We start from the raw sequence: 25296 nt of genomic DNA on the forward strand, positions 1-25296 counted from the left end.
TTGTTGATGTGGTGCGCTCCGTGAACTTTGGCTGGGGCGGCGAAGGCTCTGGTTGGGAGGGGGTGGGGGCGGCGCAGGCTCTGGTTGGGAGGAGCTGGGGGCGGCGCAGGCTCTGGTTGGGAGGAGGTGGGGGCGGCGCAGGCTCTGGTTGGGAGGAGCTGGGGGCGGCGCAGGCTCTGGTTGGGAGGAGGTGGGGGCGGCGCAGGCTCTAGTTGGGAGGAGGTGGGAGCGGTGCAGGCTCTGGTTGGGAGGAGGTGGGGGCGGCGCAGGCTCTGGTTGGGAGGAGGTGGGGGCGGCGCAGGCTCTGGTTGGGAGGAGGTGGGGGCGGCGCAGGCTCTGGTTGGGAGGAGGTGGGGGCGGCGCAGGCTCTGGTTGGGAGGAGGTGGGGGCGGCGCAGGCTCTGGTTGGGAGGGGCGTGTCCGGGGGTGGAGGCGGGTCCGGGGAGGGACGAGTGATCAGCCGGCCGGTGGGGTTTGTGTTGGTCCAGACGCGCGGGTGTTGACGAGGACTCCACTAGAAGCATGCAAGCCCGGGGAGCTATGGCTGCAGGAGGAGGAGGAGGCCGCCTGTCCGTCCTCCAGCGACACCTTGTATCCTTCTAACATATACGATCACAGGCCTGACAAGATGGCTGGTGACACTGACAGTAAGGGAGACCTACAGAGAGTTCTGTGTTTAGCTATAGAGCCTTCAGATGTTACATTCTTCTTATATATGTGGAAGGACTTTTTATTGACTATGATTATTAGTAAAGGTATTAACTACTATGTGGACGTGTACATTATAGAACAATATAAGAATTTTTGAAAAATTATTTTTTGTTTGGGAAAATCCTTTAAAGGGTAACTAAACGTTTGACAAACTTCTGACATGTCATAGTGACATGTCAGAAGTTTGGATTGGTGGGGGTCCGAGCACTGAGACCCCCACCAATCACTAGAACGAAGCAGCTGAAGTGCTCTTGTGAGCGCTCAGCTGCTTCGTTTCTATTTGGCTTTTTCCGGAAATCAATGTATCGGTGTACGGGCTAAAATAAAATGTCTATGAGCCCGTACTCCAGCGTATTGACTTTCCTGAAAAAACAACAGAAACGAAGCAGCTGAGCGCTCCCACGAGTGCTCGGACCCCCACCAATCCAAATTTCTGACCTGTCACTGTGACATAGAAAGAATTGTATTCGGCACACTCTTAGGCTGGATTCACACGACCATGTTACGTCCGTAATGGACGGAACGTATTTCGGCCGCTAATCCCGGACCGAACACAGTGCAGGGAGCCGGGCTCCTAGCATCATAGTTATGTACGACGCTAGGAGTCCCTGCCTCGCTGCAGGACCACTGTCCTGTACTGAAAACATGATTACAGGACAGTTGTCCCGCAGAGAGGCAGAGACTCCTAGCGTCGTACATAACTATGATGCTAGGAGCCCGGCTCCCTGCACTGTGTTCGGTCCGGGTCTAACGGCCGAAATACGTTCCGTCCATTACAGACGTAACATGCTCATGTGAACCCAGCCCTAGAAGGGTAAAGTGAATTTTATTTAGAGTTTTCGAAATGCCAGCGGCTATATGTGCTCAGTGCCTGATGAAGGTCTAACGACCGAAACGTTGAACATATAGCCGTTGGCATTTCAAAAACTCAAAATAAAATTCACTTTACCCTTCTCCGAGTGTGCGGAATACAATTCTTTCTATTTCTTCAACTGGGTTGGGACCCTATTCTGAGCACCTGAGAAAAGCTAGTGCCATCTGAACAACTCCACATGTCACTATGACATGCCAGAAGTTTGTCAAACATTTAGTTAGGCCTCATGCACACGACCGTAAAAACTCCCGTTATTACGGGTCGTAATTATGACCCGTATTAACGGGCTCATAGACTTCTATTGGCCACGGGTACCTTCCCGTTTTCTTACGGGAAGGTGCCCGTGCCGTTGAAAAAGATAGAACATGTCCTATTTCAGGCCGTAATAACGGCACGGACAGTCCATATAAGTCTATGGAGCTCTCGTAATGACGGGTGGCTACATGTGTGCACCCGTCATTACGGCAGCGTTGCTAAGCGACGTCAGTAAATAGTCACTGTCCAGGGAGCTGAAAGAGTTAACTGATCGGCAGTAACTCTTTCAGCACCCTGGACAGTGACTACCGATCAGAATAAAGAGCAACCTGTAAAAAATAAAAATAAAAGACGTTCATACTTACCGAGAACTTCCTGCTTCCTCCAGTCCGGTCTCCCGCCCGTTGCCTTGGTGACGCGTCCCTCTCGACATCCGGCCCGACGTCCTGGCCGTCCCTGGATGACGTTTCAGCCCATGTGACCGCTGCAGCCAATCACAGGTCAATCACAGGCTGCAGCGGTCACATGGACTGCCGCGTCATCCAGGGATGTCGGGCTGGATGTGAAGAGAGGGACGCGTCACCAAGACAACGGCCGGTAAGTATGAATTTCTTTAACTTTTATTACAGAAAAGTCTGTCCCTTCTCTCTATCCTGCATTGATAGAGAGAAGGGGCTGCCGATTAGTGCAGTGCTATTTTGCCGCCAAAAACGTGCCCGTAAATACGGGTGGAATACGGGTGACACCGGACCCATATTTACGGGCACGGGTCCGTAAATACTGGTGCAAAACGGGTCGAATACGTGTGACACCGGACCCGTATTTACGCCAGTATTTACCGGTGGGAAAAAATACGGTCGTGTGCATGAGGCCTAACCCTGTAATTGCAGCAAGACATTTTCGAAAGGTGTAGAACCTCTGAAAAGGGAAACTTATTACAAGTAGATCTTAACCCCTTAAGGACTGAGCCATTTTTGTATTTTTCATTTTCGTTTTTCACTACCCACCTTCCAAGAGCCATAACTTTTATCTTTTTTACGTCAATAGAGTGGTGTGCGGGCTTATTTTGCAGGGGTTGTTAAATTACCATATAATGTACTGGGAAACGGAAAAAAAATATTTTCCGGGCTGAAATTGGAAAAACCTGCGATTCTTCCATTGTTCTTTTGGTTTTCATTTCTACGGCTTCACCACATTCTGAAAGCTGTAACTTTTATATTTTTCCGTGGATTGAGCATGATGAGGGCTTATGTTTTGCCGGACGAGCTGTAGTTTTTATTGTTAATTTTTTTTTTGGTCCATACAGCTTTTTGATCTTTTTTTTAAATATTTTTTTGGAGTGCTAAGGTGACCAAAAAAACGGGGATTTTTGGCGTTTTAACCTTTTTGTTCGTTGTGCGAGTTAAATAATGGTATATTGTAATGGTTTGGACTTTTACAGCAATACCAATTTTGTTTATTTTTTTTATTTTTCACATTACTTTAGAGGAAAAATGGGAAAAAATTGTTTTTTTTTTCTTTAACTTTAATTTTTTTCAATTTTCTTTTTCACAACGAATAACTGTATTAAACTTTTTTTTGTTTTTTTTACACATTTTATTAGCTTCCTTAGGGGACTTGAAGCAGCGATCTACAGGCAGGGCTTAACAGAGGCAGAGTGAAGTCAGTCCTGGGGGCCTTCAGCTGTGAGCGTGCTCCATACTTCCCTTTAAGGCTGGGGTACACACGAGCATGTTACGTCCGTAATGGACGGAACGTATTTCGGCCGCAAGTCCCGGACCGAACACACTGCAGGGAGCCGGGCTCCTAGCATCATAGTTATGTACGACGCTAGGAGTCCCTGCCTCTACGTGGTACTGTCTCGTACTGAAAACATGATTACAGTACGGGACAGTTGTCCTGCAGCAAGGCAGGGACTCCTAGCGTTGTACATAACTATGATGCTAGGAGCCCGGCTCCCTGCACTGTGTTCGGTCCGGGACTTGCGGCCGAAATACGCCCATCCATTACGGACGTAATGTGCTCGTGTGAATCCAGCCTAAAGCTTATTATGTACATGTACGTGATAATGCGTCAAGGGGTTAGAGTCTATTTTACACAGCTGTAATGTGGCCGCAACACCCGGAGCCTGTGCAGTTTTACTGAATAAACCTAGATCACTATGGGGTTCTCTGGTATTTTGAGCTTGGTTCAATAGAATAGAGGGTCGGGGTGTCACTCACACTTAAAGTGTACTTATACTAAACTTATAATAAAACTCTCATGTCATAGTGACATGTCAGAAATTTTGATTGGTGGAGTCCGGGCACTGAGACCCCCACCGATTGCTAAAACGAAGCGGCAGAAGTGCTCCGGTTAGCGCTGTATCTCTTTGTTTCTGAGCTGCTCGGCTTTCTTTGGAAAGCCAAGCAAGCAGTGTATGGGCTTAATAGAAAGTTAGAGAGAGAGAAGTATAAGGCCACATGCACGCGATGCGTATTACGTGCAGATTTGCCGCACAGATTTTCCTACAGCAAATCTGCAGTGTAATAGGAATCTCGCCTACATGTTGCAGAATTTTTCGACACCTAAATTGGCCTGTAATACACAAGTTGTTTTTTTGTTGCGGTTTTTGAAGCAATTTTCGTAATTGCAGCAAAACCATGGCGTTTTTAGCAAAAATGTCGTGGTTTGGTAGACATTACCAAAGTCGCAGCAAAAACTTCAAATAAAATGACTCTTATAAATACACCCTTTATATCAGGGCTACCTACAATATGACTAGAGCAGCACTTCAATAGCACCTATTTATTATTCCGTTTCAGTCACAGCTGCATAGGATTTATCTCACTGAGATCTACAGCAGAGCAACTGGAAAAGTCGCAAAGAAAGTCCTTTAATAGGGTTTTCCACTTTCTGACAACTGATGACCTATCAGTATAAGCTATGTGCGTGTCTCCGACACCCGGACCTCGCACCGATCTGCCACTCCGGCTGCCTCCGTGCACTGTTTGGAACGGTATACAGTAGTTGGAGCTGGAAGCAGATGGCTCCGACCAGTGCATAGCTGCCGTTCGGCAGAACGGCAGCTCTGCTCCTATTCACTTGAATAGGAGCAGTACCGCAGCTCGGCCACTATTCTTTGACCGGAGCCATCTGCTTCTGGCAATATCGTCCGGGCGCTGGAGGCAGCCGAAGTGGCGGATCGTGCGAGGTCCGGGTGTCGGACACGCACCGATCACATACTGATTACCTATTCAGTTGTCGGAACGTGGAAAACCCCTTTAAGATCTTGCTAAATTGAGATCTACAGTGTAATTTCACATGTCTCTGCTTCTTGTCAGATTCTCTAATGAATAATTTTTCAGCAGTTCTATTTGAGCTTTTGCTTAACAACACATTAGGTGCCACTATCGAATATAAAGAGCCCATGTAAAGATCTGGACTGTCACCTCCCATAGTAGTGAAGGTCTATTGAAATGTGCCACCAACACTTGTCCTGGAAGCCGCATGGAATTCCGCCTGAAAAACCGTGCCAAATTGTTGTGCAGTTTTTCAGGAGGAATGTCCGCTGCGAAAATACCAGGAAAGAAAAAAAAAGTTTATGCTTACCACCCGGGTTTTGTCATGGCTAAGCGTACCTCTTGGAGTACAGCCCGGCCTCCTAGGATGACGCTGTAGTCCATGTAACTGCCTTTGATTTGCTGCAGCAGTCACATGGGATAAAACGTCATCCTAGGAGGCCGGGCTGCGCTCAGAACAGCGGATTATGTCGCTATGGCAACGGGTAAGTATGAACATTTTTATTATTTTTTCAAGCATGCTTTTTTTTTTTTTTTTTTTGTGGAATCGCAGCTTTTCACCTAAATAAATCGTAACATTTGCTTATTTGTTGCGGGTTTTACCTCCCCATTGAATTCAATGGAGAAAGCCTGCAACAGAAGAGCAGCGATTCCGCAGCATAAATTGACATGCTGTGGATTAAAAATAATCGCACTGCTCGTCAATTTATGAACGGTTTCTCGGCTGATTTTTTTTCGCTGTGTGTGGATGAGATTTCTTAAGATCTCATCCACACTGCTGCGACTACAGTACTATTCTGCGGATTTTCCGCAATTAAATCCGTTGCGAAAAATTCAGTGTTTACGCTGTGTGTGTCTCTACCCAAAAGGGATTCTATCAGGACTCTCTTTCACCCCACATGGCTAACACCAGATAGGTTTAGGCCTACCTGTGTCGGTGTTGTGGCTAAAATCCTCACCCTGGAAAAGGAGTTTTAATCTTCACACGCTGAATAGAAAGTGTCTGGTACCCCACTGTAAGGCCTCATGCACACGAACGTATTTTTGTCCTCCCGTAAATACTGGCGTAAATACGGGTCCTTGGTCACACGTATTCGACCCGTATTGCACCAGTATTTACAGACCCGTGCACGTAAATACAGGTCCGGTGTCACCCGTATTCCACCCGTATTTACGGGCACGTTTTTGACTGCAAAATTACACTGCAGTAATCGGCAGCCCTTCTCTCTATCAGTGCAGGATAGAGAGAAGGGAAAGCCCTTTCCGTAATAAAAGTAAAAGAAATTCATACTTACCCGGCTGTTGTCTTGGTGACGCGTCCCTCTCTTGACATCCAGCCCGACCTCCCTGGATGACGCGGCAGTCCATGTGACCGTGACCGCTGCAGCCAGTGATTGGCCTGTGATTGGCTGCAGCGGTCACATGGGCTGTAACGTCATGCCAGGAGGCCGGACTGGAGGAAGAAGCAGGGAGTTCTGGGTAAGTATGGACGTCGTTTTTTTTTGTTTTTTTTATACAGCTTTATCTATATTGTGATCGGCAGCCACTGTCCAGGGTGCTGAAATAGTTACTGCCGATCGTTTAACTATTTCAGCACCCTGGACAGTGACTATACACTGACGTCGCCTAACAACGCTCCCGTAATTACGGGTGCACACACGTAGTCATCCGTAATTACGGGAGCCCCATAGACTTCTATGGGCCTGCCCGTGCCGTAATTACGGCCTAAAATAGGACATGTTCTATATTTTTTAACGGCACGGGCACTTTCCCGTAAGCATACGGGGAGGTACCAGTGGCCAATAGAAGTCTATAGGCCTGTAATTACGGGCCGTGATTACAGGCGTTTTTACGTACTTGTGCATGGGGCCTAACTCCTCCTCAACCCCTGTACTCTAATCTTGACTGACAGCTCTACTGGTCCTCATAGGCAGGGGCGTAGCTAGAGGCTCATGGGCCCCGATGCAAAAATTCTTACTGGGCCCCCCCCCCGGCAAACTTCTCATGGCCGACGGTCCGCTTTCAGCTGCATCGCTGGGTCTTCTAAGTGACCCAACAATGCAGCACTAGCAGCCGGGGCGTCACTAAGGCTGGGTTCACACACACTATTTACGGACGTAATTCGGGCGTTTTAGCATTGAATTACGTCCGAAAATGCGGCTCAAAAGCGTCGGCAAACATCTGCCCATTCATTTGAATGGGTCTTACGATGTTCTGTGCCGACGGTCATTTTTTTTTACGCGCCGCTGTCAAAATGCGGCGCGTAAAAAAGTGCCTGTCACTTCTTCAGACGTATATGGAGCCGTTTTCCATGGACTCCATGGAAAACCAGCTTCAATTACTTCCGTAATGGACGCAGCAAAAGACGCCTGCACATGCCATTACGGCTGAAATTACGGTGCTGTTTTCTCCTGAAAACAGCACAGTAATTTCAGCCGTAACAGACGCTGCCGTGTGAACATACTCTCAGGGCTTAAAATGTCCGGGAAATAGCCCCAATACATATGTGTCCGCCCAAAAAAAAGTGTGTATATGAGACAGCATAGCATATCTATAGCACTACGACCCTATAAACTATGGATAGGATTAGATACAGTGGCTCAGCAGACAGTATCACACATGATAGGATTAGATACAGTGGCTCAGAAGGCAGTATCACACATGATAGGATTAGATACACAGCTCAGCAGACAGTATCACACATGATAGGATTAGATACAGTGGCCCAGCAGACAGTATCACACATGATAGGATTAGATACAGTGGCTCAGCAGACAGTATCACACATGATCGGATTAGATACAGTGGCTCAGCAGACAGTACCACACATGATTAGATTAGATATAGGGCCCAGCAGACAGTATCATACATGATTGGATTAGATACACAGCTCAGCAGACTGTATCACACATGATAGGATTAGATACAGGGCCCAGCTCGCTGACATTGCGGCTCCAGCGCTGGACCCAGGATAGGTAAGAATAATAATTTTGCTTCTTTATGTGTTACTGATTATTTTTGTGTGTTTGTGTTTTTTTACAGGTTCGGTTGTTGGACTTCGGATACGAGGACTTTAATGACTGCGTTTTTTTTATTCTTAATAAAATGGTTAATGAGGGTTGTGTTTTTTATTTCAATAAAATATTTTTTCTATGTGCTTGTATCTTTTTAAACTTTATTATCACCGCCTTAGTAATGGCCGCTGGCTGATTGACAATCTCCATTACTAAGGCGAGGCTTAATGTTATGCCGGTGCAGAGGCTACACTAACCCCCATTATTACCCCGGTACCCACCGCCACCAGGAGTACTGGGAAGAGCCGGGTACGAACCAGTACCCGACCATCTGTAGTGACGGGCAGGCCCACCGGGGTGGCCGCAGGCTGGTAGTATTAGGCTGGGGAAGGCCAAAAACAGTGGCCCTTCCCACCCTTGTAATGCTGCCTGCTGCTGCTGTGTTGTATCTGGCTGGTTATGAAAATTGGGGGGGACCCGACATCGTTCTTTCCAATTATTATTTTTTTTTTAAATGACGTGGGGTCCCCCCCATTTTCATAACCAGCCAGATACAATAAAGCAGCAGCAGGCAGCATTACCAGGATGGGAAGGGCCACTGTTTTTGGCCTTTCCCCTCATGATAATACCAGCCTGCGGCCACCCCAGTGGCCGACCATCACTACAGATGGTCAAGTACTGGATGGTACCCGGCTCTTCCCAGCACCCCTGGTGGCGGTGGGTACCGGGGTAATAAAGGGGGTTAGTGTTAGCCTCTGCAGCAGCTAACACTAAGTCCCGCCTTAGCAATGGACGCTGTCAATCAGCCGGCGGCCATTACTAAGGCGGTAGTAATATAGTTTAAAAAAAAACCACAAAGACATAGAAAAAATATTTTATTGAAATAAAAAAAAAAACCCACACAGCCCTCATTAACCATTTTATTGATAATAAAAAAAAAAGCCGTCATCGAAGTAGTCCTGGAATCCGCCGCAGTCCAACGACCGAACCTGTAAGAAAACACACAAAAAATGATTAGTAACACATGTGTTAGGGTATGTGCACACACACTAATTACGTCCGTAATTGACGGACGTATTTCGGCCGCAAGTACCGGACCGAACACAGTGCAGGGAGCCGGGCTCCTAGCGTCGTACTTATGTACGACGCTAGGAGTCCCTGCCTCGCTGCCGGACAACTGTCCCGTACTGAAAACATGATTACAGTATGGGACAGTTGTCTTGCGATGCGACCGCAATTGCGACCGCTGCGACCCCTATAGCTACGCCAGTGCTCATAGGCATTGTGATCCAAGAGCTGTCTTTTTCCAGGATGAGGATTTCAGCCATAACGTCGACATAGGCATACCTAAACTTTTCTCCCTTACACCTACATACCTAGTGGTGGTGGGCTCAAAAGTCCTGACCGATTCCCTTTAAGGCCACATGCACACAATGTGTATTACGCATGAATTTTCGTGTGGCAAATCTGCAGTGTAATACAGTACCAGCAAAGTAATTAAGACTTCAATGCAGAATTTTTCCGCACATAAATTTTCCTGCGGTGCCTATTTTTAAATCCGCGGTATGTCAATTTATCTTGCGTTTCCGTCTCAGAATTGTATCGGACCAATTTACACGTCAGGTGTATGTAGCCTAAGGGTATACGCACACACAAAATCAAAATGTCTTAAAATACGGGGCTGTTTTCAAGGGAAAACGGATCCTAATTTTCAGAAGTTTTTTTAATCTAACTTGCGTTTTTTGCTGCTTTTTTTTTTTTTACGGCCGTTTTTGGAGCTGTTTTTCTATAGAGTCTATGAAAAATGGCTCCAAAAACGGCTTAAGAAGTGACATACGGCTGAAAACACTCCGTGTGAACATACCTTAAGGGTACCCACACGCATAGCATGGAAAAATACTTAATTTATCCGCTATGTGCAATCAGTGACCAATCAGCATCATGCACTTCTCATTGTTCCAGCCCAGCTTCTTTCACTGCACAATCACACTGGAACGATGTGAAGGAATTGAGGTGGTTTTAATGTTCTGGTTTAATGTTTATAGTTTTAATAATTGGTTTATATACTTCTCTGATATTTTCCAGCCGAGGGTGAGTCTTCATTCAGTGATCTAGAGGGACCATCTAAGGTGGCCAGTCCAACAAATATTAAGTGACTGGAGAGCTTTGCGTATCAGTATCCAGTTAAAGAATAATATTAGATAGATGTGTAAATATTGTTCCTGGTTGTTAGGCCTTATTCACACGAACGTAGTTCACGGCTGTGATACGCGCGTGAAAAATCAAGCGCGTTGCACGGACCTATGTAACTCAATGGGGCCGTTCAGACATTCCGTGATTTCCGTGAAGTCAATGGGTGCGTGAAAATCACTTGCGGCACACGGACGCACTTCCGTGTGCTGCGCGTGATTCGCGCAACAGTTGTTAAAGAAATGATGGGACAAATAAAACCACCTTCTTTATTTCTGTTTATTAACATAAAAACAGAGTGTCATAACTATGTCATACACGCGAAAATCACGCAGCCACGCACCAACTACTGATGACACACTGCACTGCAACACACAAAAAACGCTGTGTTTTTTGCGCGCGAAAAACGCACACGTTTGTGTGAAATTTTCCGTTCTTAGCAATGTTCTTTCTTCCAGCGGTTTCCGCCTCTGACCCGCCATTGAAATCAATAGGAAGCAGAAAAACCCACTGCGCTCATTTGTGATCGTTTTTTGCCTGAGGTCCTTGCATTAGATTTACCAGCTGTAGGCAAATAATGCTGTGGAAAAACATAGAAAGAAAAGTGCATCAAAGATGCAATTCCAAAACTGCATCAAAGTTCCTGAAGGAGGGGTCGTGGCCTGGACATGGAGCTGGTGAGAAGCGTGGTGTAAGAGCTCCTGCTCCCTGACTGCTCCCAAGCCCGATTAACAGCGTCTATTTGCGACACACATCGCACTAATGCGAAGGGGATCAAGCACCAAACCCCCGACACCCGCAAGAAGCGATCAGACAAAGACGAGGAGTGGTATACCTCATTATTTTTCGGACCCGGGCCTGTCTGCATCTCCGGCCCGTCTCTCCAATATGGCGGTACGCACCAGCACCTCAGGGACGCCGCCTCTGGGAAAGGCAACTCCTCCAGACCAGCCGCATGATAGCTCGTCGGAGCCTTAGAGGGGTGAGTCAGCCTCTAACCCGGCACCAACTTGTATTATGGGCCCTGAGCTGCAGGCACTAACGGCACAAATGGCGGCCATACCCACTAAACGGGATATGGAGGGTTATATTTCCCGCCTTGAAGCGGTTTGCAAAAATGAAATCCGTTCCTTGAAAGAGGACATTACACATATTCATGAATCGGTGGAAGCTATTGAAGTGCAAACACAGGAGCTGCAGCAGCATCAGGCCTCCCAGCAAATTTTATTGGATCAACACTCTGCACATATACAAATGCTGTTTGATATGACGGATGATGCAGAGAACAGAAATAGGAGAAACAATATTAGGGTCAGGGGTATTCCAGAAGCTACGGGGCCCCAGGACCTCGTTCATACGTTACAGGGGATATTTAACATGTTGCTGGAAAGACCTGCGGATTCCCCGGTGGAAATTGATAGAGCTCACCGCACCCTGGGTCCAAAAAGCATGGATTTGGCCAGACCGCGAGACGTGGTGTGTAGAATCCACTTTTTTCAACTTAAAGAATCTATAATGAGGCAAGCCCGTAACAGGGGTAAACTGGACTTTGACGGGGCTCCGGTGCAATTACTGGCGGATCTTTCTCGTTCCACTTTGGCAAAAAGGAGAGCCCTACGACCCCTACTTGTCGCACTTAGGGAAAAAGATATCCAGTATTCATGGGGATACCCCTTCCAACTACAAGTACGCCGTGGATCCTCCTTGTATTCAGTCTATTCTCCGGAAGATATCCCTGATTTCCTCGCTGCATTGGATCTCCCACAGATTTCCATCTCAGATTGGCCTTATTTTCCTCCTATGCCGCAATGAACACCAAGACGTAATCACCGTAATCACTCCTCGACCCCTGCGAGACGCAGAAGAGTGCAGGGCCCGGGAGCTCCCGCTAATGCCTCTCAGGAATCTTGATATTGCTCCTTTGATGCGCCGCCGGCGGCCTCCATGGTGCCTTACTGAGTTATACAGCGGTTAAGACAGCCACGGTCGCATATGTTTGACTCTGTTCCGCGGGTCCCGAGAAATTACCTCCCTGCCAGGAATATTACAGGACTGGCCTGCCCCGCAGAATTGTCTATGTGAAGCACAAATGGCGGCTACCTCGACATCGGCTATGACCAGGTCAAGATTGCTGGAATAAGATGTTGGAACATTCTGCTCCGCTGATAAGGAGTGGTTGGGGTTACTTTTTTCTATGTCCTAACATGCTGCATTGGGGATGTGGGGGAAGGGGACTGCATTGGGGATTTATGTATTCCTTACAGATCAGAACGAGCCCCAAGGTCGGGATCATGGGTACATACCTCCTCTCTGGCAATTGGCCATGTGGGTTTATATGGACCACCTCGCATCATGTCTGCAGACCTTTGGGATATGGTGGGAGGGAGATGATAGAGCTTATGGCCTATATACAGTTCCGCCGCGATGGTTTCGGGAGTAACCCCCCCTCCCGCAGGATGGGACCCTAGTCGGGAATAAATGGCAGTATAGTCAGAATAGCAGCTGATATACTTACCTGTATGGTAATGGGAGCCGTTTAGACATGATACAGGTTATCTTTGATAAGGGGCAGTTCCCCTTAATGGAGGTAGATGGTGCTAGGCATACATTAGCCAGTTACGGGCTGTTTGATCATTGTTGTTTGATGTGATAATTTACATGTGTGTCTATACAAGGCTTCGGGCATTTGGGAGTTGGTTGGGAGCTTCCTTCTTCCATAGTCCAGTCAAAGCCACACTTAGGGCGTGTTCGGTTGAACACTTTACTTTAAAGGAACAGTGTCATCACAAATTTATTTTTCATATGTTAAAGATGTTAGTGCTTTATTAAAAACGTTTATATTTATTTGTGTGTTTGTGTTTTACTTTTTCTTATTTTTACACTTTTTCTTCCCTATGGGGGCTGCCATTTTTTGTTCCATTTCTGTATGTGTCGATTAACGACACATACAGACATGGAATACGGCAGCCACAGTCCCATAGGGACTGCGAACGGCTCCCGTCCCATCCACTTCTGTGTACGCCGTCTGTGTGGGAACTGCGCATGCGCCGCTCCCACACAGTCCAATTTGAAATTGGCGCCGTCCGGCGCCATTTTCCTGTGGACCGGAAGTCGCGGCCGGACAGTAAGATTACTACTTCCGGTCGCGGCTTCCGGACTTGTGCACTTGGACCAGCGGCAGCAGACGGAGCGGACGGGCCGTAGGGAGCCGCGGCGGCAGGAGCAGGTAAGAGATTTCAATGTATGTTCGTGTTTGTGTACGTTTACTACTGTATGTTAACCTTCTACACTGTGTGTTAGCTCAAAAAATGGCGACACACAGTGTAGGAGGTTAGACCGTTCAAACCCCTCGTTTATCCCGGCACTAGCCAGGATAAAGGAGGGTGGATGCTGAAAGCTCACTAGAGCGAGGGCTTTTTACCCAATTTTGCAATGCTGCAATTTTGGGAATAGCTCCATCTAGTGACCAGCAATGGGAAATATTATAAATTAGAATCTAATTTATAATATTTCCTGACTCGTGAAAAAAATAAAAAAATTTTTAACAATGTTTAATCACCTACACACTAAATGTTTAATTAAAAAAAACACAACATGTTTTTCTGGCAACACATTCCCTTTAACTTCTTTCCCCTAAACAGAGTAGTTTTGGGGCTGGATCACTGTCTGTAGTGAATCCATTAGTTCACTGACTCTTTCTTCTCCTGTTCCCTCTTACCCTTCCTCCTCTTTCCCAGATGGATCCCTTAAAATGTTGCTCATTAAATGTTCGGGGATTTAATACCCCTCAAAAACGTGCTCAAATTCTGCATCATATGCACAAACAACGTGTTCAGATTTTACTTTTGCAGGAGACTCATTTCAGGACCGACCATGTGCCCACTCTGAAACATCGATACTATACGAAGTGGTTCCATAGTATCAACCCTGATGCGAAATCCAGAGGAGTGAGTATCGCTATACATAAATCTCTTCCGGTCTCGGTTGTTGCTACCCAATATGATACCCAGGGGCGCTTTGTATTTCTGAAACTTCGAATATGTGAGCGACTGTTCACTGTTGCGAACTTGTATCTCCCTAATCATGACCAGGTGCGCGTATGCAGGAGTTATTTAACGGAACTCTCCAAATTTGCAGAGGGTCTCTTGGTAACGGCAGGAGACTTTAACTTCACAATGGACAGGGTTGCAGACTCCTCCTCGGGCAGATCCTCCGTTTCCGCTTCTCAATTGGCTTCCCTTAAGTCTAAGCTGTTTGCCATGCAAATGGTAGACATTTGGCGGATTCTCAACCCCCAAACACGGGACTACACCTTTTATTCTCCGGTACATGACATGTACAGCAGGATAGATTTGTTTCTTATTAGTCATCATCTACTTTCCTGGTCCCCGAAGTCTCAGATTGGAACTATGATTTGGGCGGACCATGCGCCGGTTTACTTGTCTCTTACCCTCCCAGACACTAAACAGCGGGAATGGCATTGGCGGTTGAACCCCCATCTTTTAAGGGACGCGGTATGCCAAACGGCGATTAACAGATCCATCTCGGAGTTTCTGGATCATCATGAGGTGGACTCCACTCCTCTGCCGGTTCAGTGGGAGGCGTTGAAAAGTGTATTAAGAGGTATATTTATACAGCAAGGCTCGAGACTAAAAAGGGAACGGGCTTTCAAAATTGAAAAGCTCTTGTCCCAGATACGGACTCTAGAGACCACTCACAAACAGTCCCAACACCCCCAGACTTTAGCAGAGCTGCTCGAAATTCGCTGAGAAATTTATTAGACCAGAAGCATGCGTCGTTTCGAGGCCGGATGAGGCGTTTCGCTTACGAACATTCTAATAAATGCGGGAGGGCATTAGCTAGATCATTACACCCACGGGCTCCTCAATCCTTTATACCGGCGATAAAAACGACACAGGGCGAGGTCAAACATAAGCCAGAAGACATTGTTAATACATTTAAGGACTACTATCAGGCCCTATACAACCTCAAGGGGCCTTTGGCAGACATGTCTCCAAGTACACCCAAAGGAGGATTGATTCCTATGTTGCACAGACGGCGTTGCCGACTTTAGAGGAGACCGAGACGGCCTCACTAGGGGAGGCCTTCTCGGAATCGGAAATACAGGCAATCATAAAGTCAGCTCCGTCGGGTAAAAGTCCGGGTCCGGATGGATTCCCGGCGTCCTTTTACAAGACCTTTGTTATTTAACTTCTTCCCTATATGACTAAGGTATATAATGCAGTTACAACCTCCATGCCATTCACTCCGCAAACGTTAGCGGCCACCATTACTGTGATCCCCTAACCAGGGAAAGATCCCTCGGCTTGTTCTAATTACCGTCCAATCTCCCTGATAAATGTGGATGTAAAACATTATTCTAAGGCCATTGCAAATAGACTAGCCCCACTCCTACCACGTTGTATCCACGGAGATCAGGCGGGATTTGTTCGGCACAGAGAGGCGAGGGATAATACCAATAAAACCACTCTCTTAATATCCTATGTCCTGAAAAAGTCTCTACCCACATGTTTAATATCTGTTGACGCGGAAAAAGCCTTCGATCGGATACATTGGGGGTTCCTGAAATCGGCACTAACCCAGGTTGGGCTTGGCCCCATTATGCTAGATAATATACTGTCCCTATACCAGACACCTACTGCACGAGTTAGGGCAAACGGGGTACTTTCCACAACATTCTTGATTGCCGACGGCACTAGACAGGGATGCCCCCTGTCACCATTACTTTATGTCATCACGATGGAGCACTTAGCTGTGGCTATCCGTAATTCCCCAGATATAACAGGGATAGGAATAGGTGGAGATTGTCATAAATTAGCTCTATATGCCGATGATCTCCTGCTCTTCGTGACAAACCCTGTGATCTCCTTACCAGTACTCATTAGAGAATTCAAAGTATTTGGCCAGGTCAGCAACTTTAAAGTAAATTATACGAAAACTGAAGCACTCAACATTTCCTTATCTTCTGAGACACTGGAGCTCTTAAAGTCATCCTTTAAAGGAACCGTGTCATCACAATTTTTTTTTTAATATGTTAAAGATGTTAGTGCTTTATTAAAAACGTTTATATTTATTTGTGTGTTTGTGTTTTACTTTTTCTTATTTTTACACTTTTTTTTCCCTATGGGGGCTGCCATTTTTTTTTCCATTTCTGTATGTGTCGATTAACGACACATACAGACATGGAATACGGCAGCCACAGTCCCATAGGGACTGCGAACAGGTCCCGTCCCATCCACTTCTGTGTACGCCGTCTGTGTGGGAACTGCGCATGCGCTGCTCCCACACAGTCCAATTTGAAATGCGCGCCGTCCGGCGCCATTTTCCTGTGGACCGGAAATCGCGGCCGGACAGTAAGATTACTACTTCCGGTCGCGGCTTCCGGACTTGTGCACTTGGACCAGCGGCAGCAGACGGAGCGGACGGGCCGGAGGGAGCCGTGGCGGCAGGAGCAGGTAAGAGATTTCTATGTATGTTCGTGTTTGTGTGTGTTTACTACTGTATGTAAACCTACTACACTGTGTGTTAGCTCAAAAAATTGCGACACACAGTGTAGGAGGTTAGACCGTTCAAACCCCTCGTTTATCCCGGCACTAGCCAGGATAAAGGAGGGGGGGATTCTCAGAGCTCACTAGAGCGAGTGCTTTTTTCCCAATTTTGCAATGCTGCAATTTTGGGAATAGCTCCATCTAGTGACCAGCGATGGGAAATATTATAAATTAGAATCTAATTTATAATATTTCCTGACTCGTGAAAAAAAATAAAAAAAATTTGAACAATGTTTAATAACCTACACACAAAATGTTTAATTAAAAAAAACAAAACATGTTTTGCTGGCAACACATTCCCTTTAATTTTAAATGGCAGGCGAGGTCAATCAAATATTTGGGAGTCCAGATTCCTAGGGACCTAGTAGATCTTTACACTCTCAATTATCAGCCGTTACTGCAAACCACTCTTAAAAATCTACATTCATATGATCGAGCGCAGCTCTCATGGTTTGGCCGCATAAACGCTATCAAAATGGACATCCTCCCTCGGTTTTTATATCTGTTTCAGGCTCTCCCAGTATTAATCCCCGGAACATTTTTTAAGGCATTGGAGAAAGCCTTTCGGAACTTTGTGTGGGGCACTTTGAGGCCACGCCTTAATCGGAAGTCATTGTTCCGTCCAAAACTGAAGGGGGGAGCTGGACTCCCGGACTTGATCACTTATCAGGCCGCAGTACTCGCAAGGGTGGTGGACTGGTTTCATAATGGATCCAAGAAACAGTGGGTAGAGATTGAGCAGTCCATAGTCGCGCTCTCACTTAGATCGTTGCCATGGATTCTTCCTGATTATAGGCCGGCGCTTGCGACCCTGCCATTGCTAACCCAGCACTGCCTCACTTTATGGGACAGACTGATGATTAGAAAGGGCCTTTTACATAGACCCGGGCTCCTTAGCCCGCTGTTTGATAACCCAGAATTTTTACCAGCTGTCCATACGAAACAGTTTATGATTTGGTCCTCTTCTGAAAACACGAGATTATGTCAGGTAATGTCGGATGGGGGGAGGCTTCCTCCTTTGTCCGAGTTGCGCGGGACTTGTCCGGGGAGGACGCTTTCTTGGATGGAACATGCCCAATTGTCCACCTTCTTACGTTCGGCCCTACCGGGCGGGATGCATATCGTCACTAGCACTGCATTTGAGTCGTTGTTGCTTCAAACCGAGCCTCCGGCCCGGGTGATATCTAACCTGTATACCTTACTTCTAGAGGCCTGTGATGATCAGCCTCCTGCATACGTCAGCGCATGGGAGCGAGAACTGGGAGTAACCCTGTCACTGGCTGATTGGGATCGACTATTTTTTCTGTCTCACAAAATGCCGGTGGCATGTCATGCACAGGAAAAAAACGTCAAAATACTGACTAGATGGTACCGTTGCCCACAGATTCTTAGCAGAATGTACCCTGAGGTGTCAGGTTTGTGTTGGCGGTGCGGGACTGAGACCGGAACAATGTTGCACATCTGGTGGTCATGTCAAGTATTGCAGACCTTCTGGAAAGCGATTTTTGAAATCTATACAGCAGTGGAAGGTACACAGCTGGTGCCCACTCCTCAGATGGCTTTGCTATCCCTAATTCCGGGCCCTTTGCCGAGTATTAGGAAGGGGCTACTACGGCATTTCCTGACTGCGGCACGAACAGTTATTCCTAGACCTTGGAAGTCTACTGTGCCGCCTTCAGTTGTCGAATGGGTAGCGGAGATGGATTCTTTATGTCGAATGGAATCTCTGGTTGCAGAGGACAGTGATCGCTTTGGTGCGGTTCTTTCTCTGTGGAGTGCATGGTCGTCCTTCAAATCTGGTCCACAATTTGCTAAATGGCTAGGCGGAACCCCCCATAGAGGGGTCGGTCAGGAGCAGTCTGCTAATTCAGGGGCTTCTGTCTGGGAGAAGGGAACCCCTTCTTTCCTTCCCAGTCAATCCTCTCATTGCCTCCACTGGGCAGGTGGGACACGGGGAGTTTCTGGGTGGCCCAGGACGTTTAGCTCTGGGCGTCTATCTCTTTCCTTGATCTTTCCCTATTTCTCTCTTTCCCTCTTCTTCTTCCTCCTTTCGTGGGACTTAGAATGATACCACACACTTTACACAAAGCCTTGGATACACTTTTATGATGAGACCTTATCATGGCGAGACAATGCCTATAGCCTGAGATGTGAATTTTGCAGATAAGGTGTGTGTGTGTGTGTGTGTAATATGTTGAAACATGCTAATGTCTTACCTAAGAGAACTACAGACAATGCAAATAATGACATGTATGTATATTGAGATGTTTTCTTTGGCTTGTTTGCTTTTGTATTTGCTAAAATTCTTAATAAAAATTTAGATTATGAAGAAAAAAAAAAAAGTTCCTGAAGGAATTTTTAAGGGAGTCTTTCTCTGTCAAAAAAACCTCAGTGTGAACTGAGGGGATCACGCCGGATAAGTAGCAGACTGTTGGATCTTTGTAGCCCCCTTCCCTTACAGGAAGCCTCAGGAGTCTGTCTGTCCTCATAGACATTAGATCTGTCTATGGCCAGCTTACCTTTTTATCATTCCTGAGCCAGCTATAACTGTACTCAACCATTGGCATTGTGAACTTCACTCACTTTGGTTAAAATGGCAGACTACCTTCACTTTACTGGTTTTTAGGGATCATTTCTGTTCTCTCTCGAGGCTGGAATTACCCTAAAACCAATTAAATAGAATCAGATACACATGCATAATGTCAATAGCGTCTTTATGTAAACTTATTAGTATACTACTCTTTAGCAGGCCTCTTGTAACCCTCCTTTTTTATCAGTGTTATGTTACTAAAGATAAAAACAATGAACTTCAGTCGCTAAATGTTCATTTGCACTTTACACAGCAAAGGCTGCGGCTTGAAATGTTCATGTAGAGAAAGAACCTGATTTTTATTCTTGATAAGAAACCGTGTGTCGCCTTATAAACACCCAGTAGTAGCTCACTCTTACCTCTGGTCACTGTGTCTTTCTGTAGGTGGGTTTTCTGCTCGTAGGTTGGCTTTACACATGTTGATAATGTGTAAGATTCGACAATAGACTATTGTGATCGCCTTAAAGGAACAGTGTCACCAAACTTTTTTTTTTAATATCAGTTTTATGTTAGGGTTTTATTAAAACCGTTTATATTTATTTGTGTGTTTGTGTGTTACTTTTTTCTATTTTTACACTTTTTCTTCCCTATGGGGGCTGCCATTTTTTTTTCCATTTCTGTTTGTGTCGATTAACGACACATACAGACATGGAATACGGCAGCTCCAGTCCGGCGCCATTTTCCTGTGGACCGGAAGTCGCGGCCGGGCAGTAAGATTACTACTTCCGGTCGCGGCTTCCGAACTTGTGCACATGGAGCAGCGGCAGCAGACGGACCGGAGGGAGAGGCGGCGACTGGAGCAGGTAAGTGATGTGAGGTGAGGTGAGTGTATGTTCGTGTTTCAGTGTGTTTTACTAGTGTATGTAAACCTACTACACTGTGTGTTAGCTCAAAAAATGGCGACACACAGTGTAGGAGGTTAGACCGTTCAAACCCCTCGTTTCTCCCGGCACTAGCCAGGATAAAGGAGGGGGGGATTCTGAGAGCTCACTAGAGCGAGGGATTTTTTCCCAATTTTGCAGCATAAAGCAATGTGGTTGCTTTACCACATGCAATGCTGCAATTTTGGGAATTGCTCCATCTAGTGACCAGTGCTGGGAGATATTATAAATTGAATCCAATTTATAATATTTCCTGACTCGTGAAAAAAATAAAAAAAATTAGAACAATGTTTAATCACCTACACACTAATTGTTTAACTAAAAAAAAAAAAACATGTTTTGCTGGCAACACATTCCCTTTAACCCCTTCCCGCCGGATCACGTATATAAACGTCATTAAAATCGGTGGCTTACCGCCTTTTCACGTAAATATACGTCATGGAGATGAAGCTGGCTCAGGAGCTGAGCCAGCGACATCACCACCGGGTGACAGCTGTATGTTACATCTGGCACCCTAAGGTATCGGCCAGGACCGGAGCTAGCCTCCGATCCGACCGATTAACCCCTCACATGCTGCGTTCAATAGAGATCGCAGCATGTGAGGAGTTTATAGCCACCGGCACCCCAGCAACGTGATCGCTGGGTTGCCGGTGGCTGCAAAGGCGATCGGAGGGCTAATGCTTACCTCCCGATCAGCCTGTAACGGAATCCTCCTATGCCCCGTCGTCGGCGGGGCCCAGGAGGCTTCCGGTAACATCGGCAAGATGGCGCCGGCTCAGCTTCCGGCTCAGAAGCTGAGCCGGCGTCATCAGCAGTGGGTGTCCGCTGTATGTTACAGCGGACACCCCGATCTATCGCCAGGAACCGGAGCTAGCTCCGATTCCTGGCATTAACCCCTTCGATGCAGCGATCCATTGTGATCGCTGCATCCTAGAGGTTTGTAGAAAATCGGCAGCCTTGCCATGCGATGGCAAGGCTGGCGACTGCTACCATGGCAACAGGAGCCCTAACAATGGACTCCTGTCTGCCATTACCTAAGCTGATTAGGCCCCGCCCAGAGGCGGAGCCTGATCGGCTTGCTGTCAGTGAACAACTGACAGTTCCAATACATTGCACTACATAGGTAGTGCAATGTATTAGAACATCAAACAAATAGTTGGACATTCAAGTCCCCTAGTGGGACTAAAGAAAAGTGTAAAAAAAGTAAAAATAAAAGTTGGAAAACATACAATAAAAGTTTCAAATAATAACACAAAACACAATCGCCCTTTTTCCCTTATAAGTCATTTATTATTGAAAAAAATAATAAAGCCATACATATTTGGTATCGCAGCGATCGTAACGACCTGAACTATAAAAATATTATGTTATTTATCCAGCGCAGTGAACGCCGTAAAAAAAACCCTCAAAAACACTGCCATAATTACTGTTTTTTTGGTCACTGTCTTCCAAAAATTGAAATAAAAAGTGATCAAAAAGTCGCATGTATCCAAAAATGGTACCGATAAAATCTATACCTCGTCTCGCAAAAAAAACAAGCCCTCACACAGCTCCATCGACGAAAAAATGTAAAAGTTATGGCTCTCACAACTTGGCGACAGAAAAAATACATTCTCTTTCCAAAAGTAATTTTATTGTGCAAAAAGTTATAAAAAAGTTCTATAAATTTGGTATCGCCGGAATCGTACTGACCCGCAGAATAAAGGTAACATGTAGTTTATAACGTACGGTGAACGGTGTATATAAAAAAAAAAGTGGCACAAGCTGGGCATGATATTTGACACTGAATTGGCATATCTAGGGAAACTATTTAATTTGTACCTTCCGCAGCGCAATCATTTATGGAAAAGACACGTGGGGTGAAAATGCTCACTACACCTCTTAATAAATGCCTTGAGGGGTGCAGTTTCCAAAATGGGGTCACTTCTCAGGGGTTTCTTTTATTATTTCACATCAAAGCCTCTGCAATTGTGAACCAATACTTTATAAGTCGCCAAATTAGGCCTCAATTTTACATGGTACTCTTTCACTCCTGAGCCCTGTCGAATGTCCAGGCAAAAGATTAGGGCCACATGTAGGGTGATTCTAAAACAGGGAAACACTGCATAATAATTGAGAGCTGTCTTGTTATGGTGGCACAAGCCGGGCACCACATATTGGCGTATCTAAGGAAAAATTCCCATTTTCATTCTCCCACATCGTGTGCACACGAATTTCTGCAAAACACCTGTGGGGTTAACATGCTCACTACACCCCTAGGTGAATACCTTGAGGGTGTTGTTTCCAAAATGGGGTCACTTCTGGGGGGGATCCACTGTTTTGGTCCCACAGGGAATTTGCAAATGCAACATAGCGACCAGAAACCAAATGCAGCAAAATCTGTACACCAAAAGCAAATGGCGCTCCTTCCCTTCTGAGCCCTGCCGTGTGCCCAAACAGCATTTTACGACCACGTGTGGGGTATTGCCGTACTCCAGAGAAGTTGCTTTACAAGCGTTGGGGTTCTTTTTTTCCTTTATTTGTTGAGAAAATTAAAAATTTGGAGCTAAAGCTACATCTTATTGAAGAAAAAGGATTTTTTTTATTTTCACTGCCCAATTCTAATAAAATCTATGAAACACCTGTGGGGGCAAAATGCTCACTACACCCCTAGATGGATTCCTCAAGGGGTGTAGTTTTCTCAATGGAGTCACTTTTTTGGCGTTTTCACTGTTTTGGTACCTCAGGGGCTTTGCAAATGCGACATGACCTGCGCAAACCATTCCTGCTAAATTTGAGCTCCAAAAGCCAAATGGCGCTCTTTCCCTTCTAAGCTCCGCCGTGTGTCCAAACATCCGTTTATAACCACATGTGGGGTATTGTTTTACTCGGGAGAAATTGCTTTACAAATGTTGTGGTGCTTTTTCTCCTTTAGTCCTCGTGGAAATTAGAAAAAATTAGCTAAACCTACATAATCTTTGAAAGAATGACGATTTTTATTTTCACGGCCTACTTCCAATAATTTCTGCAAAAAACCTGCGGGGTCAAAATGCTCACTATACCCCTAGATAATTTCCTCAAGGGGTGTAGTTTCCAAAATGGGGTCACTTTTGGTGGATTTCCACTGTTTTGGCACCGAAAGAGCCCTTGAAACCTGACATGGAGCCTAAAATATTTTCTAATAAAAAGGAGGCCCAAAATCCACTGGGTGCTCCTTTGCTTCTGAGGCCGGTGCTTCAGTCCATTACCACACTAGGGCCACATGTGGGATATTTCTAAAAACTGCAGAATCTGGGCAATAAATATTGAGTTGCGTTTCTCTGGTAAAAACTTCTGTGTTACAAAAAAAATAGAATAAAAATGAATTTCTGCAAAAAAAAAATGAAATTTGAAAATTTCACCTCTACGTTGCTTTAATTCCTGTGAAACGTTTAAAGGGTTAAGAAACTTTCTAAATGCTGTTTTGAATACTTTGAGGGGTGAAGATTTTAAAATGGGGTGACTTTTTGGCGGTTTCTAATATATAAGGCCCTAAAAGCCGCTTCACAACTGAACTGGCCCCTGTAAAAATAGCCTTTTGAAATTTTCTTGAAAATGTGAGAAATTGCTGCTAAAGTTCTAAGCCTTGTAACGTCCTAGAAAAATAAAAGGATGTTCAAAAAACGATGCCAATCTAAAGTAGACATATGGGGGATGTTAATTAGCAACAATTTTGTGTGGTATAAGTGCCTGTCTTCCAAGCAGATACATTTACATTTAGAAAAATGCAAATTTTTGCAATTTTTCACCAAATTTTGGTGTTTTTCACTGGTAAATATTGAATTTATCGACCACATTTTTCCACTATCATAAAGTCCAATGTGTCACGAGAAAACAATCTCAGAATCACTTTGATAGGTAAAAGCGTTCCGGAGTTATTACCACATAAAGTGAAATATGTCAGATTTGAAAAAATGGGTCTGGTCCTGAAGGCCAAAATGAGCTTGGTCCTGAAGGGGTTAAAGGAGTCTTCGTGCCTATCTCTGTTTACAAGCTGCTAGCAATGATTTGCCATACTGGCAGGCGTCCATTGCAGCCACTTATTGTCATCCGCGGCCACGTGCCGTATTACTGGCATTACCGGACATCCCCTTTAATGGGTAAAGACTTGCAGATTCAGGTGTGCTAAAAATGTAAACTGTAAGATAAGCAGATCGCTGTGTGTAAATGCAATCACACAATGGGCTGGCAATTAATGTCTGTTGCTATGCAAAAACATCCAGTAGCGTGCACCATTTTGAATTTATTTTTTTCTCCACGCCTCTTCAGCGCAATATTGAATAATTGGACGCGTGTAATGAGTCATGTGCTTCCCCCACGATCAGAAGATCTAGTCGAATCGCCTCCAATATTGAAGCGTGTAAAGCCAGTACTTTTATTTTACCACCTGCTAATCCTGCACCTGTCAAGTCCTGTTAATTTCGTCATAATGGAATCGTGCGTGCGTGCGTGCGCGTGTGTGTGTGTGTGATTATTTTTTTTTTTAAGTGAACAGATAAGATTGTATTCACCTTACATAGCGTTTCAGACCGCAGTTCCAGTATCCGGACAGGTTTCAGCAGCCAGCTATTCACCAAACTTTCAGTAAGTTGATTTTGACTGTTTGCAGCGTTTTATTTATAGATATTCGATTCACTCACTTTTCTGATAGAGCTATTCTCTAGTCCGGGGGTCTCAAACTTGGCCGGGTAAGTGGGCCACATATAGAAAAAATGTGAAGTTGACGGGCCGCATTACTTTCAAATTTAATACCATACAAAATTATTGTTAATCAATTAGTTATTTGAACTACTATAATAATACTAATTACTATAATACTACACTACTATAATAATACCGCTAGGTTTAAGCTTAACGGAAATTTGCGAGATTTCTCCACGTGCTTATTTCAACAATCCAGTTTTCCAGCTTAAG

The 25296-nt window shown here is 45.5% G+C and overlaps 1 protein-coding gene across 1 annotated transcript in view; it reads left to right on the forward strand.

The window, feature by feature from the left end:
* Window positions 1–424: 424 nt before the first annotated feature.
* LOC142749412 (phytanoyl-CoA dioxygenase, peroxisomal-like) overlaps window positions 425–25296 on the forward strand; it is a 48789-nt gene continuing 23917 nt past the window's right edge. The window contains exons 1-2 of the mRNA XM_075857401.1: window positions 425–590; window positions 24911–24966. Coding sequence (XP_075713516.1) covers window positions 522–590; window positions 24911–24966 — 125 coding nt within the window. The 5' untranslated portion in view covers window positions 425–521. The remainder of the gene's footprint in view (window positions 591–24910; window positions 24967–25296) is intronic.

This window comes from Rhinoderma darwinii, chromosome 3 (genome assembly GCF_050947455.1).
Source record: "Rhinoderma darwinii isolate aRhiDar2 chromosome 3, aRhiDar2.hap1, whole genome shotgun sequence".
NCBI classification, from domain to species: Eukaryota; Metazoa; Chordata; class Amphibia; order Anura; family Rhinodermatidae; genus Rhinoderma; species Rhinoderma darwinii.